The sequence below is a fragment of the Gymnodraco acuticeps genome, unplaced genomic scaffold (assembly GCF_902827175.1).
Source record: "Gymnodraco acuticeps unplaced genomic scaffold, fGymAcu1.1, whole genome shotgun sequence".
NCBI lineage: Eukaryota > Metazoa > Chordata > Actinopteri > Perciformes > Bathydraconidae > Gymnodraco > Gymnodraco acuticeps.
In genome coordinates this window covers 223,363-242,058 of record NW_022990636.1, presented here as the reverse complement: position 1 = coordinate 242,058, position 18,696 = coordinate 223,363, and the positions used below count along the sequence as shown (strand labels likewise).

Here is an 18,696-nt window from a genome sequence, read left to right as displayed (position 1 = left end):
TAAACCTGAGGTGGCTCCAAGTGAAACACCTGAAGTGCCACCACAGAAGAAGACTGTCACTAAACCTGAGGTGGCTCCAAGTAAAACACCTGAAGTGCCACCACAGAAGAAGACTGTCACTAAACCTGAGGTGGCTCCAAGTAAAACACCTGAAGTGCCACCACAGAAGAAGACTGTCACTAAACCTGAGGTGGCTCCAAGTAAAACACCTGAAGTGCCACCACAGAAGAAGACTGTCACTAAACCTGAGGTGGCTCCAAGTGAAACACCTGAAGTGCCACCACAGAAGAAGACTGTCACTAAACCTGAGGTGGCTCCAAGTAAAACACCTGAAGTGCCACCACAGAAGAAGACTGTCACTAAACCTGAGGTGGCTCCAAGTGAAACACCTGAAGTGCCACCACAGAAGAATGAACCTCCTCTCCCTGAAGAAGAAGCTCTTGTCTTTAAAACGCCTGCTTCCCTGGCACAAACAGTATTCAGCCCCGAGGTGGATTCTGCCAAAGAAGTAAGAAGCTCTCCAAGAGAAGATGATGAAAATGCAAAGAAGAGCAAAGAACAAACTCTTCAGACAGGTATTCTTATTAGAGCCGCGAAGGCTCGTGATCGCCATAAGATCAACCCTCTTAAAGAACCTCACATGTACACACACATTATACCACTGACGGTACATATTACACTAATGGTCACAGTAAGCCTTCCTCGTTGTCTCTAGCGTGTTTTGTGTCAGTACTTTGCAATGGTTCGTACTAAAGAACCTCTCTTGGTCTATTGACCCCTTTCCCTTCTCCTCTTCTCCCCTGTTTGTGTTGTTGTCTTCTTGATTGACCATGTTTTTTTTCTTGGTCGTAATCTTGGTTGTATTCCCAAAGCGTCTCCCCCAGAGGAGAGGAAACCAGCTGCACCAAAGTCTTCACCTCCTGCAGCCGCTGCTCCTCCTGCAGGTAGTCCGCTCACTAAATGCTGTGTGAAACTGCTGGCTCATCAAGAGTCTGTTTCCTCTTCTGTGTGTGTTCTTCATCTGTATTTCATGTTGTGAACTGTTCCTGTCACTGCTTATGTTTCCACCAACTGTTGTCTTGGTCTTGACCTTGGCATCTTGTTTTCCCAAAGCGTCTCCCCCAGAGGAGAAGAAACCATCTGCACCTTCAGCTCCTGCACAGAAGCTTGCTCCTTCTGCAGGTATACTCCTTCTTCAGTATGTTGTTGTGAGCTAAATGTCCGTCTGTTGTCTTCTGAGCTGACTGATCACCCTCAGTCTCATCCTGCGTCTGTCTGTCTTTCATTGACCGTGTTGTTGTGTTGGTCATGACCTTGGCATCTTGTATGTTAAAGTGTCTCGTCCAGAGGAAAATAAACCATCTGCACCAAAGCCTGCAGCTCCTGCAGCTAAAGTCACTCCTCCTGCAGGTAGTCCTTTCACCTTTGCACATCTGTCTTCTGTTTGTGTTGTATCTGGAGACAGAGACCTTTCATGTTTTCTGATTCCTCTCTATCTGTGCACTTGTAAGCACTCTTAACATCTTGAATGTGTTGAATGTGTCTTGTTCGTGACCTTTGGTATCTTGTGCTCCTAAGTGTCTCCTCCAGAGGAAAAGAAAGTGTCTGCACCAAAGACTCCAGCAGGTAGTTCTTCTGTTTGTCCTCTGTTGGTCTACATTCTTTAACTGTCTGGGTAGTTCACTTTTGTCAGTATCTTGTTGACCAGATCTTTGCCAGTGATTTAATCAAGTTGGCGTTCTTGTAGCTCAAGTTTCACCGGTGGCCAAGACACCCTCCCCACCGGGCGTGCAGGCCTCTCCGGCAGCCTCTCCGCCTGAAGGTAACACTTCTTCTGTAGCTCTCATCTATGTTCAATATGTTTATGAAGATCTCTTCTGTTAGTCCCCGGCTTTAAAGCGTTTCTTATGTGACGCTTCAGTCTTCATAAAAGGCAATCTGAGCTTTGATTGTAGAAATGCCTTTCATGTCTAGTTCTGTCTTTAACTGTCAACCTAATGTTTGTTTAATTCAAGTGTTTCATATTAACTATACATGTTAAAAAGAGTCCAAATAACCTTCAAAATAATCTCTTGGTGCGTTCAAAGTTACGTTACTGTAACAAAAGCATGCCACACTTTCTTGACTCCAGTCTGAAAAAATACATTAACCTTCTTTGGTTTGTATTGTGTTGACTTGTTTCTATCTCTTTTAAATTATTGCAGACAAGGGACCAGTTTCAGCACCTGGACCAACTACAGGTATACATCCTGCCATATTAGTTATTCTCTTACAACCAACATATCTCTTGTTTTACATGTTGGAGTGGTGTGAGTCCTGTGTTGTAAAGTGTCAGATGAAATGTTGAGTTCCCTGTTTGTGAATGTATTTACTGCCTCAACCACAGTGGCAGCTCTTAAGCAAAAGGGTAAGATCCCTGTTCAGGAGACGAAAACCCCTGAATCTCCTAAGTTGAAGAGTAGGGTTCTCCGAGGACCCAAAGAGAAGGAGCCGGAGCCGGAGGTTGTTAAGTTGAAGAAGGTCCTGGTGAAACCTCCAGAGCCTGAGAAACAGGTCGTAACCCATAAAGCAGAAGTGACGAAGCTCCAGGATGTAGAACTGGCGGTTCACGGACTTCACGAGAGAGATGATCGAGAGATAATCACCCTCGGGAGGACCGAGCGAGTCTTCACGGCGGAGGAGCAGACGGCTCAGTTAGGCCAGTTTGAGGAAGCTGAGAGGTTAACAGTTACAGTGAAAACAACAGAAAAAGTAGGATGGACAAGAACTCCAAAATCTCAAAAAGAGGAAGAACCTGAGGTGCCAAAGGTTGAGAAGAAGAAAATAACCAAACTGCCAAAGGCTGATGAAAAGAAAGACTCAACCAAACTGAAACCCTTTGAGAAATCAGGGAAACCAGAAGAAGAACCGCAAAGGATCCAGCTGAAAAAGGTGCCAACTAAGCCCAAAGAGCCAGAGAAGGAGGTCATAACTCAAAAATGTGAAGTGACGAGGCATTATGATTCAGAGCTGAGCGTTCAGAAACTTCGCCATCGAGAGGATCGAGAGCTGCTAACGGTGGTAAGGCCTGAACGAGTCTTTACCACCGCTGAAGACTCGCCTGACTCGGGTCACATGGAGGAACTGGAGGAACTTGAGACAGAAGATGAGAAGTCCAGATGGACCCGAACCCCTAAAGCACCAAAAGAGGAAGAACCAGAACCAGATTTTTCTAAAAAGAAAATAAAGAAGTTGCCAAAGAAAGATGAGGAGCAAGAAGCAGTGACTTTGAAACCTTTTGAAAAACCTAAGAAACCTGAAGCCCCTGAACCTGCCAAATCTACGGAAGAAGCCGAGGCAAAGACAGACACTGAACGCACTCCATACAAGAGAGTCGAGACGCCTCAGATAGATCAACCTGCAGCTGCGATAAAACACAACGAAGACCAACCCGCCCACTCGAGTCCAGAAGTCACTGCTGACGTCGGCAAAGACCAGGTCATGTTGAAGCCTTTAACCAAGCCAGAGAAAGCGTCTGAGGCAGAGAAAAAGAAACCTGTGGATACAAAGGTACCCCGTCAAGCTCGAAGTGAGGAAGCTCCTAAAGATCTTAAGAAAGTAGAAAAGACTGCAAAACCCCAAAAGGATGATGAGAAAGAGGAAGCTGCACCAGACAGGAAGGCCAGTCCACCGGGGAAGAAAGAGACCCCACAGAAACAAGCAGACATCTTAAAGAAAGGTGTCGAGCTCAAAAAGACTCACTCGCCAAGAGCCGGTAAAGATAAGGTAGACGAAGAAAAAGCTGTCAAACCCATCGAGCAGCTGAAGAAGGCCGAGCTGAGGAAGACTCCATCACCTAAGGTGGAAAAAACGATTTCACCTAAAGACTCAGTTGAAGCTGTCACACTCAAAAAGACCCCGAGGAAAACCCCACCGGAAGAAGCTCCCGGTAGAGGAAGGATCCCACTGGGGAAGGAGGTTTCCCCCGGGGCCGTGCAGATGCAGAAGGTTCCCACCCAGCCGGAGGAGGAGGTGTTTGAAGAGGAGGCGGAGGTGAAGGAGGGCGAGGAGGAGGACGAGGCCTGGGGCTGGGAACTGGTCCCCCCCGAGGACTGGGAGGGTGAAGCGGTGGACGGGGAGCGGCAGACTCCCGGCATGCCAGGCGCCAGACGAGGTGAGACCAAGGCCGACGTCTGAGGACTCTGGAGCCCCTTCATCCATCTCAAAACTCATCTAATCCTCATCACGCCATCTGCAGCTCATGTATTCATCCGCCATTCTTCCACCGAGACGCTGTCATTTCATGTCTGTCCTCAATGTGTTCATCATGTCCTCCACCCATGTTTGTCTTCATCTTGTCCCATTTAGGGAGCGGAATTGTAAGATCGGTTCCTGGTAAATGACTAGGTGCAAAGCCTTTGGAAAGCGTCAATAAGAACAACCAGTTCTCGATTCCCATCCCTACCCCATTAATACTCATCTTCATCTCAGTGATGTCCATCATATAATGTCTGTCCTCAATGTGTCTTCATCATGTCTTTCACAACACCTAGTACCTTTCTAGTTTGTCGTTTTCCTGCATCGTCCATTCATGTTTGTCTTCATCTTGTCCCATTCAGGGACGGGAACTTGGAAGAAGCACTTCTCAATTCCCGTCCCCACTCCCATTATTCTTTCATCCGTGAATATCTACTCCATCTTCTTCATCCTCTTCATCTCCGTGCAGTCCTCATGTTGTCCTTCCAATATTACCTTAGCTTCAGCTTATAGTGTTTTTATATTCTTTCATCTTGTGGTCCTTTTATTCTGTCCATCTCTGTCCTCTTCACTGAGAATGTCCTTTCAATGTTCTCATGTCTGTGAATGTGTACATCTTAGTCTTGGTTTCCGCTGGATCATCAGAGGAACTCTAAACTCCTCTTGTTGTCTCTTGTTCAGATGGAAAACCATCAGAGGAGGCGCCAAAGGGCCGAGGCCGAGGACTCGGGGGTATGAACTGATATCAAGTAGTTCATGTACTAACGTTTTCTCTTTGGGTGTTTTCTTATCTGTCCTTTCTTACAAAACCTAATGTGTTTGTCAGCTTTTCATCTTCTGGCCCCAAACTTTTTCTACGTAAATCTGTCGGACAGATTTAAAATCTTGTTGTCTTTGAGGCAAACCTCTTGTACGTCTGTTACTGTAGAGGTATCAGGAAGTAGTATCACATACCCAATCACCAGGTATCTTTACATGCATACACTTTAGGGCTGCAACATAAGATAGACAGAAAAAACAAACTTCAACTATTCGATCATTTAATGATTTGAGTCATTTTAAAGTTTGAAATGAAAGTCTGTTTTCAGTTTCTCAACTCCTTAGACATTCAAACAAATCACATCGGACTGAGAAGTTTTGATGGCCTTTTTCTGATATGTTCTGATGTTTTATAGCCTAATATAAGCCATCATTAGAGGCTGCTCTACCACACTGATATCAGCCAATAGAAACACTGCATTTGGCTGAAATCAATGTTTATATTGTCAATATTTCTGCAATAGCACAGGTAGGTATTTAGCTTCTCCCTCTTCCTCTTTGTGTGGTTTGTTGTTTATGTTCTTGTGTTCTTTGGTAACCCTGTAGCAGCTCAACAGAGTGACTGTATGCTTCAGACTCTTTACCCTAACCCTGTGTTATGTTACTTCCACTGATTGACGTCTTACCTACGGTAGGCTCAGTGTCTTCAAACCTTCCCTCTGTGTGAAGTCTGATATGAGTAAGTAACATTGTGTCTGTGGCCTTGCAGCGAGACAGACCCCGTCTCCCGGTGATGCCGGCAGAGGCCGCGGCCTGAAGCCCGGAGGAAGAGGCCCGACCCCCCCGGAGGATCCCTTCGGAGGGTTCAAGCTGAAGGCGGTGCCTCTGAAGTTCGTGAAGAAGATCAAGGACATCTTGCTGCTGGAGGCCGAGTCCATCGGATCCTCCGCCGTGTTCGAGTGCGAGGTGTCGCCCTCCACCGCCATCACCACCTGGATGAAGGACGGCACCAACCTGCGCGAGGGCCCCAAGCACAAGTTCACCGCTGACGGCAAAGACCGCAAGCTGAACATCATCGACGTGCAGCTGTCGGACACTGGCGATTACACCTGTGTCGCCAAGAACGCCGGCAAGGAAATCACCTGCACCGCCAAGCTGGTGGTGGAAGGTAAACACAGATTCATTAGAGGATGGTCTGAGGTTGTTTCTGTCTGCAGCCCAGGGCCCTCAGGGGCTGGACCTACTTTATGACGCCGTTAGGCCTCAGCACGCCTTACACACACGGCTCAAGGAGCTGACTTGAGGTCTTTGAATGAAGCGTTGTGAAATTGAAACTTAAATAGTACTACTTAAACTTTAATACTAAAAGAAAAGACAATAACTTAGTGCAATACATATTATTACATACATTTCCAGTGCAATACATCGATTCAAACAAGCCAGACTTTTGTAAGAGCAAGAAAAACATTTGAGTTTTCAGTTTGAGAGATCTGTAGACTTATGTAGAAGTATGGAATATGAATCTTCAGCATCCATCCAACAACTTAAACAGAAGTAAATAAACATCATGTGCAGCGAGGCGGGGGTCGTTAAGGTCTTCACGACCCCCGCCTCGCTGCACATTATTCCGCTTGTTACACGGCCACAACTACATAAACCAACAACTTGACTCCATATACTGATTGAAAATGATTTTATTGACTTAAAAATCTTCTTCCGCGGTTCCCGTTAGTGTTTACTTCCTGTCTGTGTTGTTCCGGTGATTTCTCTGAAGTTGCTGTCTTTTAACCTCTTTTCTTGATCCTCCTCAGCAGCGGTCACTATTTTGGTTAGCAGTCTGTTATCAAGTATCAACAACCTCTGACGGGTCCGAATTGACCAATCACAATCGAGTATTGAACTAGGCCGTGTAATAAGGCCAAATGAAGGTTGCAGAAGATGTTAAATGTCTGTCTAAACAAAACACCTACAGATTGTACCTTCTCAAAGACTGAGGTATATCAAAGTTTGCAGCCTTCTACAACAAAAAGGTGTCTAAAACTCACAGTAACTGTCCAAACAGGACGTGTCTCCACCACTAGAGGGCGCTGTACTGCAGTAAAAGCACCTTGAGATAACATTGTATTTAAAGTGTGCTATATAAATGAAATGTTATTATGTTATTATTATGAGTAGTAATAAGCAGACAGGACAGTGTGTGAGAGGCAGTGCATGCAGTCTGGTAACAGGTGTGTTTGTGCAGAGCTGCCGGTGAAGTGGGTGAAGGACCTGGAGCCGGAGACCTCCTGCATCAAGAGCCAGCCCATGTACCTGACCTGCGAGCTGAACAAGGAGCGCGAGGTGGTCTGGAAGAGGAACGGGGCGCTGCTGAAGAAGAAGGCCGGCAAGGTGGCCATCAATATCATCGGCATGCAGCACGCCATCACCATCCAGAACGCCACGGAGGAGGACTCCGGCACCTACACCTGCGAGGTGGAGGGCCAGGAGGACGTGAAGACCACTACCATCGTCAAGGTCATCGGTAAGCAATTCAGAGGAGGTACCGCTAACAGCAGCGTAGCATCAGGGGAGGAAACTAACACCACTTTTAAACCAGTCCACCATCAGGAGCTAAAGTTAGACCAGTTCAATACCAGTCCACCATCAGGAGCTAAAGTTAGACCAGTTCAACACCAGTCCACCTTCAGGAGCTAAAGTTAGACAAGTTCAACACCAGTCCACCTTCAGGAGCTAAAGTTAGACCAGTTCAACACCAGTCCACCATCAGGAGCTAAAGTTAGACCAGTTCAACACCAGTCCACCATCAGGAGCTAAAGTTAGACCAGTTCAACACCAGTCCACCTTCAGGAGCTAAAGTTAGACCAGTTCAACACCAGTCCACCTTCAGGAGCTAAAGTTAGACCAGTTCAACACCAGTCCACCATCAGGAGCTAAAGTTAGACCAGTTCAACACCAGTCTACCATCAGGAGCTAAAGTTAGACCAGTTCAACACCAGTCCACCATCAGGAGCTAAAGTTAGACCAGTTCAACACCAGTCCACCATCAGGAGCTAAAGTTAGACCAGTTCAACACCAGTCCACCTTCAGGAGCTAAAGTTAGACCAGTTCAACACCAGTCCACCATCAGGAGCTAAAGTTAGACCAGTTCAACACCAGTCCACCTTCAGGAGCTAAAGTTAGACCAGTTCAACACCAGTCCACCTTCAGGAGCTAAAGTTAGACCAGTTCAACACCAGTCCACCTTCAGGAGCTAAAGTTAGACCAGTTCAACACCAGTCCACCTTCAGGAGCTAAAGTTAGACCAGTTCAACACCAGTCCACCTTCAGGAGCTAAAGTTAGACCAGTTCAACACCAGTCCACCATCAGGAGCTAAAGTTAGACCAGTTCAACACCAGTCCACCATCAGGAGCTAAAGTTAGACCAGTTCAACACCAGTCCACCATCAGGAGCTAAAGTTAGACCAGTTCAACACCAGTCCACCATCAGGAGCTAAAGTTAGACCAGTTCAACACCAGTCCACCTTCAGGAGCTAAAGTTAGACCAGTTCAACACCAGTCCACCATCAGGAGCTAAAGTTAGACCAGTTCAACACCAGTCCACCATCAGGAGCTAAAGTTAGACCAGTTCAACACCAGTCCACCTTCAGGAGCTAAAGTTAGACCAGTTCAACACCAGTCCACCATCAGGAGCTAAAGTTAGACCAGTTCAACACCAGTCCACCTTCAGGAGCTAAAGTTAGACCAGTTCAACACCAGTCTACCATCAGGAGCTAAAGTTAGACCAGTTCAACACCAGTCCACCTTCAGGAGCTAAAGTTAGACCAGTTCAACACCAGTCCACCATCAGGAGCTAAAGTTAGACCAGTTCAACGCCAGTCCACCTTCAGGAGGGGAAGCTAACAGCAGTTTAGGCTATAACAGTGAAATACTAACATGTTGCTAACGTTGTTCCTCAGATTTGATTTAACATGTTGTCCCTGTGCGCTTGTCAGAGGTGATCAAGGACTGGCTGGTGAAGCCTCTGAGGGATCAGCATGTGAAGCCGAAAGCTAAAGCTACGTTTAAGTGCGAGCTGTTCAAGGACACCCCCAACTGGAAGTGGTTCAAGGGAGACACTGAGCTGGCTCCGTCGGACAAGATCCAGATCGACAAGGACGGCAAGAACGTGACGCTGACGGTCAACAACTGCCAGGCGGACGATGTCTCCGACTACATCATCGCCGTGGAGGACCGCAGATACTCCGCCAAGCTCACCTTGGGAGGTCAGATCCGCTCCGAGACCCCCTTCAGAGGAGGGTCAAGAACCTGGTCTGACCTGCTGTTTGTGTTTCAGAGCGCGAGGCCGAGGTCCTGAAGCCCCTCGCCAGCCAGGAGGTGGTGGAGAAGGAGGAAGCCAACTTCGACACAGAGATCTCCGAGGAGGATGTGGTGGGCGAGTGGAAGCTGAGGGGACAGGTGCTGATGAGGTCTCCGGTGAGTCCGACCAAAGAGAGGGGATTTAAATAAAGAGTATAACACAAACACCATCAGGGGCTAAAGTGCGACCAGTTTAACACCAGTCAAAGAGTGTGATCATCTCAAAGATGAAACTCTGAAGAAAATAACGTTGTATTTTAGAATTGCACATATGTTACGAGGAAAAAAGTACATAACAAAACGATTTTGAGCGCTTACGTGAACTAAATATATTGAGTTAAATACAATGGTAAAAGTAGGATGTTATCCTTGTTGCTAACGGAAGTGTGTCCTGTCTCTCAGACCTGCGACATTAAGTCTGAAGGCAAGAAGCGGTTCATGACCCTGAAGCAGGTTCAGCTGGACCAGGCGGGCGAAGTGTCCTACCAGGCGCTGAATGCCGTCACCACCGCCATGCTCACCGTCAAAGGTACACACACGCACACACACACACACACACAAACATGCACACACACACACACGCACACACACACACACAACATGCACACACACACGCACGCATGCACACACACACACACACACACACAAGCGCACACACACACACTCTCTGTCCCACTGTTGGTCCGAACAGAGGGACAGGTAAGCTTCTCTGTCTGTGAATAACGGCGACTCTCCGCGTCTCTCAGAAATCGAGATGGGCTTTGTTGAGCCGCTGAAGGACGTTTCTGTGCCTGAAAAGAAACAGGCTAAATTTGAATGCACCGTCACCAAGGAGGTGTCCAAGGTGCTGTGGTTCAGGGGGGCCGAAATTGTCACCCCCAGCCCTAAATATGAGATAATGGATGATGGCAGGAAGCACATGCTGATCATAAACAGCTGTGAGTTTGACGATGAGGCCCAGTACACGGTGGAGGTTCTGGGCCAGCGGTCCAGCGCCCTGCTGGCGGTGGAAGGTAAGTGTTGTCCTCATAGGCTTCCTGTTGAGTGTCCATGTTGAAAGTGTCCCCGGCAGAGACCAACCCCCCATCTGTGTGCACTGACCGTGTATTGCAGGCATGAGGCTGAAGTTTGTGCAGCAGCTGAAAGACCAAACTGTGAAAGAAGGTAAAACGGTCCGCTTTGAGCTCGAGCTGTCGCACGATAACGTGCCCGTGGTTTGGTACCGCAACGAGGTGAAGCTCCACGTGAGCAGAACGGTGCTCACGCACGTGGAAGGGAAGAGACACATTCTCGAAATGAGGACGCTGTGTCTCGATGATACCTGCCAGATAAAGGCAGAGGCCAAAGGCATTTACTCCATGGCCAAGCTGACAGTCATAGGTAACTCTTCTTCTGTGGTGCCTGCTCTGTCACAGCCATGCTTCATCTCTCTGTTCCATCTCATGGGAGTCACATCTTCATCCATCTCTGGGGGGGCAGGGGGTCACATCTTCATCCATCTCTGGGGGGCAGGGGGTCACATCTTCATCCATCTCTGGGGGGCAGGGGGTCACATCTTCATCCATCTCTGGGGGGCAGGGGGTCACATCTTCATCCATCTCTGGGGGGCAGGGGGTCACATCTTCATCCATCTCTGGGGGGCAGGGGGTCACATCTTCATCCATCTCTGGGGGGCAGGGGGTCACATCTTCATCCATCTCTGGGGGGCAGGGGGTCACATCTTCATCCATCTCTGGGGGGCAGGGGGTCACATCTTCATCCATCTCTGGGGGGCAGGGGGTCACATCTTCATCCATCTCTGGGGGGCAGGGGGTCACATCTTCATCCATCTCTGGGGGGCAGGGGATCACATCTTCATCCATCTCTGGGGGGGCAGGGGGTCACACATCTTCATCCATCTCTGGGGGGTCACATCTTCATCCATCTCATGGGGGGCAAGGGTGTCCACATCTTCATATCCATCTCTGGGGGGCATTGGGGGGGCAGGGGGTCACATATTCATCCATCTCACCGAGTGTGCGAGGGGGAATCTGAACCAGTGCGTGTGCGAGTCTGACGGAGTGTGTGTGTGAGGGCGAGTCTGAATCAGTGTGTGTTGTGAGGGCGAGTCTGAACCAGTGCGTGTGCGAGTCTGACGGAGTGTGTGTGTGAGGGCGAGTCTGAATCAGTGTGTGTTGTGAGGGCGAGTCTGAATCAGTGTGTGTTGTGAGGGCGAGTCTGAATCAGTGTGTGTTGTGAGGGCGAGTCTGAACCAGTGCGTGTGCGAGTCTGACGGAGTGTGTGTGTAAGGGCGAGTCTGAATCAGTGTGTGTTGTGAGGGCGAGTCTGAATCAGTGTGTGTTGTGAGGGCGAGTCTGAACCATTGCGTGTGCGAGTCTGACGGAGTGTGTGTGTGAGGGCGAGTCTGAATCAGTGTGTGTTGTGAGGGCGAGTCTGAATCAGTGTGTGTCACATCTTCATCCATCTCACCGAGTGTGCGAGGGGGAATCTGAACCAGTGCGTGTGTGAGTCTGAATCAGTGTGTGTTGTGAGGGCGAGTCTGAATCAGTGTGTGTTGTGAGGGCGAGTCTGAATCAGTGTGTGTTGTGAGGGCGAGTCTGAATCAGTGTGTGTTGTGAGGGCAAGTCTGAATCAGTGTGTGTCACATCTTCATCCATCTCACCGAGTGTGCGAGGGGGAATCTGAACCAGTGCGTGTGCGAGTCTGACGGAGTGTGTGTGTGTGTTGCAGAGGGTGACGCGGTGTTCGTGGTGAAGCTGCAGGATTACACTGCGACAGAGAAGGACGAGGTGTCTCTGGACTGCGAGCTGAGCAAAGACGTGCCGGTCATGTGGTTCCATGAGGAGACGGAGGTCATCGCCTCCAAGACGTTGCTGATGAAGAGCGAGGGCACCCGCAGGTCTCTGGTGCTGAGGAAGGTGGAGCAGAGCGACAAAGGGAAATACGTATGTGACTGCGGGACGGACAAGACGACCGCCAGCATCAACATCGAAGGTAACCGTCACCCCGTGTCCGACTGGGGACGTTTCCAGCACACACTGTTTCTCTCTCATCTCACAGCAGCTCTAACTACATTACATGTTCACCATTCCTCATGAAAACCAACAGTGGCATTAAGCAAACATTTAGAGCAAGTAACAATAAGTACTTTTGATCAGGACTTTTTAAAACTTAAATTATTGTTTACTTCCTCCAATAAGGCACGTTCTTTATCTTGTTTTGATAAAACTCTAAGTAAAATAAGTGTTTTTTATATTGAATGAAGTACACGAAGGGACAAACTTGGTCTATAATTTCACAGTAAATCAATGTAATAACAACAACAATGACATTAATAAACATGTTATCCCGCCTGCAGCTCGTGACGTTAAGGTGGTGCGTCCGATCTATGGCGTGGAGCTGTTCGACGGCGAGACGGCGCGCTTCGAGGTGGAAATCTCTGAGGACGACGTCCGTGGCCAGTGGAAGCTGAACGGTGACGTCCTCACCCCGTCCTCCGTAAGACTTCCTGTCCTCATTGAATACATGTTGATACCCTGCTGTCAGAGAGCAAGCCCCCAGGAAGTGCTCCGGACTCTGAGGGAAATATTCATAGTGGCCAAACGGCGGTACTACAACTTCCGTATCAGTCCGTGACGTCAATGGGCCCAGAAAGACTTTCTCCCATTGACTAACATGGGGAAAGAGACGTCTGCAATTCAGCTAAATAAACGACCCAGTATGAACTCTGTGATAGCCCTTATTAGAATCATTAAGTCCTTGAAGTTGTAAAATGCACTTGAAGCCGAATCCAGATTTAATTTCTCTCTCCATTCATTCTACTGAGTGGAGAGCAGGAGATCGGGGTGGGGCTTAATGACAGGGGGCGGGGCTGAAGGGGAATCTCAACGGGTACTTCTGCTCTGACAGCAAGGCATGATGGGTAATCTGTGACGTTTTGCACTCGAGAATCTCAGGCCATTTTGTCCTCATGAGCCAATGGGCAGCTCTCAAAGGAATGAACGACGCTGTATCCAGTTCTTATTATAGATCCATGTCAGAGACTAACTAGTGTGTGTGTGACAGGATGTGGACATCATCGAGGAGGGAGGAAAACACACTCTCATCCTCTACAACTGCAAGGTGGCCATGACGGGCGAGGTGGCGTACGGCGCTGCCAACGCCAAGTGTGCCGCCAACCTGAAGGTCAAAGGTGAGCCACAGATCATACACCTCCTTTACCAGAAGTCTAACCAGGAAGCAATGTTTAAATTACTAAAAATATGCAGTAATCAGAATCTAGTTAATGCCGAGGGTTAGAGTTCAAACAACGCTCTAAGAGACGACAGAGAGAGACGATAAACCGTTAACGAGACAACATTTAATATTCTCTGGGATTAGTCAATCCTGAATGTACATTTGTGATATTGGGCTATATAAATAAACTTTGATTTATAGTTTTCTTTAAATGAATTTACCACTTTATTCCAAAAGAATTTGGGTTTTTGGGAAATGCTTGAGTTGGATCTGAATTATTGTGTACTTATATACACAGAGACAGGAAGTAGTGCTTAGAGACAGGAAGTAGTCCTTAGAGACAGAAAGTAGTGCTGTGGTTCGGTGTCTCACCTTCCTCTGCTTCATCAGAGCTGCCGATGAACTTCCTGACGCCGCTGAGCGACGTGAACGTTTACGAGAAGGACGCGGCGAGGTTCGAGTTGGAGCTGTCGAGAGCGCCGAAGAGCTTCCGCTGGCTGAAGGGAACGCAGGAGCTGCAGAAAGACGAAAAGTACGAGATGATCCAGGAAGGAAACATGTACGTCCTGCAGATCCGCTCCGTCGCCTACGAGGACGAAGCCAAGTACATGTTCGAGGCTGAGGACAAGAGGACGAGCGGCAAGCTTGTCATCCAGGGTACGAGATTAATACACCAAGTTAGACTAATCCCCCTAGTTAGACTAATCCCGCTAGTTAGACTAATCCACCTAGTTAGACTAATCCCAATCCCCCTAGTTAGACTAATCCCCCTAGTTAGACTAATCCCCCTAGTTAGACTAATCTCGCTAGTTAGACTAATCCACCTAGTTAGACTAATCCCAATCCCCCTAGTTAGACTAATCCCCCTAGTTAGACTAATCCCCCTAGTTAGACTAATGTACCTAGTTAGACTAATCCCCCTAGTTAGACTAATCTCCCTAGTTATACTAATGTACCTCGTTAGACTAATCCCCCTAGTTAGACTAATGTACCTAGTTAGACTAATGTACCTAGTTAGACTAATCCCCTAGTTAGACTAATGTACCTAGTTAGACTAATGTACCTAGTTAGACTAATGTACCTAGTTAGACTAATCCCCCTAGTTAGACTAATGTACCTAGTTAGACTAATCCCCCTAGTTAGACTAATGTACCTAGTTAGACTAATTGACCTAGTTAGACTAATCCCCCTAGTTAGACTAATGTACCTAGTTAGACTAATGCACCTAGTTAGACTAATCCCCCTAGTTAGACTAATGTACCTAGTTAGACTAATCCCCCTAGTTAGACTAATGTACCTAGTTAGACTAATGTACCTAGTTAGACTAATCCCCCTAGTTAGACTAATGTACCTAGTTAGACTAATCCCCCTAGTTAGACCAATCCCCCTAGTTAGACTAATGTACCTAGTTAGACTAATCCCCCTAGTTAGACTAATGTACCTAGTTAGACTAATTTACCTAGTTAGACTAATCCCCCTAGTTAGACTAATGTACCTAGTTAGACTAATGTACCTAGTTAGACTAATCCCCCTAGTTAGACTAATGTACCTAGTTAGACTAATCCCCCTAGTTAGACTAATGTACCTAGTTAGACTAATGTACCTAGTTAGACTAATGTACCTAGTTAGACTAATCCCCCTAGTTAGACTAATGTACCTAGTTAGACTAATCCCCCTAGTTAGACTAATGTACCTAGTTAGACTAATCCCCCTAGTTAGACTAATGTACCTAGTTAGACTAATGTACCTAGTTAGACTAATCCCCCTAGTTAGACTAATCCCCCTAGTTAGACTAATGTACCTAGTTAGACTAATCCCCCTAGTTAGACTAATCCCCCTAGTTAGACTAATGTACCTAGTTAGACTAATGTACCTAGTTAGACTAATCCCCCTAACAAGATATTATTCCCGATGTCTGACCTGTGTTTCCTGCCTCAGGTATCCGGCTGGAGTTTGCTAAGCCGATCAAGGATGTGACGGTGAAGGAGCGTGAGACGGCAGAGTTCAGCGTGGAGCTTTCTCACGACAAGGTGCCGGTGATCTGGTACAAGAACGACGTCCGGCTGCACCCCAGCAAGGTGGTGCATATGTCGGACCACGGGAAGGTCCACACGCTGGCCTTCAAGGAGGTCACCATCGACGACACCTCCATGATCAAAGTGGAGGCCATGGACAAGAGCGTGACCGCCATGCTCACCGTCATCGGTCAGTGTCTGACCTGTTGGGAGTTTCTGGGGTTAGAGGGAGGGAAGGTTCAGACGCTTTTAATAAGGAGAGTTTGGGTGGTACAAAATAAACGTTTAAAGCAATTTCTAACAGAGTGTCAGAAATCTACAAATGGAAAAGTCCCTTTAGTGCAGAGAAGCCCCAGATTGAAATACAATTCATTTTCATTTAATTTCAAACCTTTATTTATACAGATAAATCCCATTGCGATCATTGATCTCTTTTTCAAGGGATACCTGCTCAAGTAGTTTCACATGAAACATAAAAACATAAATAGAACAACAAAAGGACATCATACAGCGAGAATTGGTTCCCTACACATTGTTCCTGATGCTTTGAGATAAGATAAGATAGTACTATTGATCCCAATTTGGGAAATGTTTTAATTGAACAGATCCAGAGAAGCTTTAAGCCTTATCTGATAGTTAAAATCATCCAGACAAGTTTGCGAGGCTCAGTATCTGAACCCCAGTATCTGAACCCCAGTCCTTTCAGTTGCTCAGGAAAACAGACTGTGTTTCTAACTTTGAGGTGTTTCTGTGCAGAGGGCGACCTGTACTTCACCACGAAGCTGCAGAACTACACGGCGGTGGAGAAGGACGAGGTGAAGCTGGTTTGCGAGCTGAGCAAAACCACCGCTGACGTGAAGTGGTTCAAAGACGGGAAGGAGATCACGCCCTCCAAGAACATCGCGGTCAGTACAGACGGGAAGAAGCGCATCCTGATGGTGAGGAAGGCGGAGAAGGCCAACATCGGAGAGTACTCCTGCGACTGCGGATCGGACAAGACAGCTGCTAACCTCAATATTGAAGGTGAGTCAGGACTTTGACAGAAGTCTAGATACTTGGGTTAGCATCTGGAGTTAGCATCTGGTGATAGCATCTGGTGTATGAACCGGAGTACCATCAGGGTAGAGCATCATTATTCATGCTTTCATTGCTTTATTTTACAAGGATAGCCTTTATTTACATTTACGGTTCTGTCTGCTTCTTGTTTCTGCCTGTAGTAATACACAGTGATATAGAAGGGATAACACTAAATCAGCCAAGTCAAATAAAGGGTTAACAACTAAATAACATTTAGCAAGGTTGCATTGACTGTTAGATCGAAGCATCAAAAGTCAGAGCAAGATTCCTGGCTGTCTTTGAGATACCCCAACATTTCCCAGAATTCCTGAAACTTGATCATCTTTGAGGCGAAAGGAATGTTAAGTTTCTTCATGTCCTCTAATCCACTTCCACTTTCTGCCTTAAAGAGCGGAGTATCATCAGCATAGAGTTATATGTTTGGATTTCAAGATTTGGTTCACATAAATAATTCTAAATGCAGATATATAAAATAAATATAAACAAAAGCATCTGTTAAATTACTGTAAAGAGGAGAGCACCAAACACAGAGCCTTGAGGGACGCCAGAGATTTAGATGTAGTATTACCGGACAGATATGTCAGATTAATGAGACAGTTTGGTCTCTTTGTTGTCTCTGTTGTTTCTCTTACTGATGTCTAATATCCCTCCCCTGCAGAGAGAGACATTAAGGTGACCCGGCCGCTGTACAGCGTGGAGGTCACAGAGACGGAAACAGCCAAGTTTGAGACGGAAATTTCAGAAGAGGACGTCCACGGGAACTGGAAACTGAAGGGAGAGGCTCTGCACCAGAGCGCTGTGAGTACACATACTACTACTATACATATACAAACTACTACTATACATATACAAACTACTACTATACATATACAAACTACTACTATACATATACAAACTACTACTATACATATACAAACTACTACATTCAAAATGTCTCTTTTGTCTCTCTGTATTTTAAATGTTCTTCCTTGTGTCCCTGCAGGATGTGGAGATGAAGGAGGAAGGAACGAAGCATCTGCTGATCCTGTACAACGTGAAGATGGATATGGCCGGAGGAGTCGACTTCTCCGCTGCCAACGCCAAGTCCAACGCCCAGCTGAGGGTCAAAGGTCAGAGCGCTGTTATTATCAGATGTAAAACTCGGTTCAATCACTCACTGATGAAAGATATAAATGCTAAATGACTGTGGTTGCTGAGAAGTGGAGCATGTTCATCATTTTGTATATTTTTAGAGCAGCTTTTGGACAATTCTGCAATTTTCGAAAAGTTGCCTTACTTTATTAAAGGTATTTAAAGGTATTGAACATAGTCCCGAGGGGACTCTGGTTCGCCCTCACCTCTCACAGCAGGGTTTCTGTGTTGCGTTAGTGGGACAGCTGATCGGCCAATCAGCTGCTGAGTTTATTTTAGCCCTTATCAGGAGTGAGGACCCTCTCTCAGAGGAGCCTCTCCCAGATGCATGCTGGTCCTCAACATGTCCTCCTGCTCCTCAGCGCGCTCCATCGGGCTGCTGCGGCCCCTGAAGGACGTCACGGTGACGGCGGGCGAGACGGCCACCTTCGAGAGCGAGCTGTCGTATGAAGGCATCGCCGTGGACTGGTTCCTGGGCGGGAAGAAGATGGAGGCCAGCGAGAGGGTGAGGGTACACTCTGGGGGTGTGTTTTATTGGAACAGATTCAGTCATAGAATCCTGTTTCCGTTCATAAACTCCGAAAAACTAAAGTCAGAAAATTCGATTTAAATTAATTGCACGTTCATGTTACATCAACAAACTAAACGTTATATTATTACAATTTAATTTAATTTTTAAAAGCTTATTTAATCAAAACGACAAATCAAAAAGAGATACATATCCCGAAAACATTTACAAATGTAGTTCAGGTTTTATTTTATTGTTTTTTTGAATGAATTAAATACATTTTTGAAGGTTTTTTCAGATTTTCTTGTGAAGTGATTCTCAGTCTGTGGAGGCTGCAGTTAAAATAATACCAGATAACATTATCTGTAACACACACAC

At 46.8% G+C, this 18,696-nt stretch overlaps 1 protein-coding gene across 1 annotated transcript in view; it reads left to right on the top strand.

Moving 5' to 3' along the window:
- ttn.1 (titin, tandem duplicate 1) overlaps nt 1-18,696 on the top strand; it is a gene marked incomplete in the record, with an annotated part of 218,433 nt that overhangs the window by 47,908 nt on the left and 151,829 nt on the right. Inside the window, 18 exon segments of the mRNA XM_034229211.1 lie at nt 2,205-2,240; nt 4,918-4,968; nt 5,765-6,163; nt 7,238-7,516; nt 8,988-9,257; nt 9,329-9,468; nt 9,754-9,880; nt 10,098-10,364; nt 10,465-10,731; nt 12,082-12,345; nt 12,710-12,849; nt 13,417-13,543; nt 13,978-14,244; nt 15,526-15,792; nt 16,359-16,625; nt 17,338-17,477; nt 17,662-17,788; nt 18,173-18,315. Of these exon segments, the coding sequence (XP_034085102.1) occupies nt 2,205-2,240; nt 4,918-4,968; nt 5,765-6,163; nt 7,238-7,516; nt 8,988-9,257; nt 9,329-9,468; nt 9,754-9,880; nt 10,098-10,364; nt 10,465-10,731; nt 12,082-12,345; nt 12,710-12,849; nt 13,417-13,543; nt 13,978-14,244; nt 15,526-15,792; nt 16,359-16,625; nt 17,338-17,477; nt 17,662-17,788; nt 18,173-18,315 (3,578 nt within the window).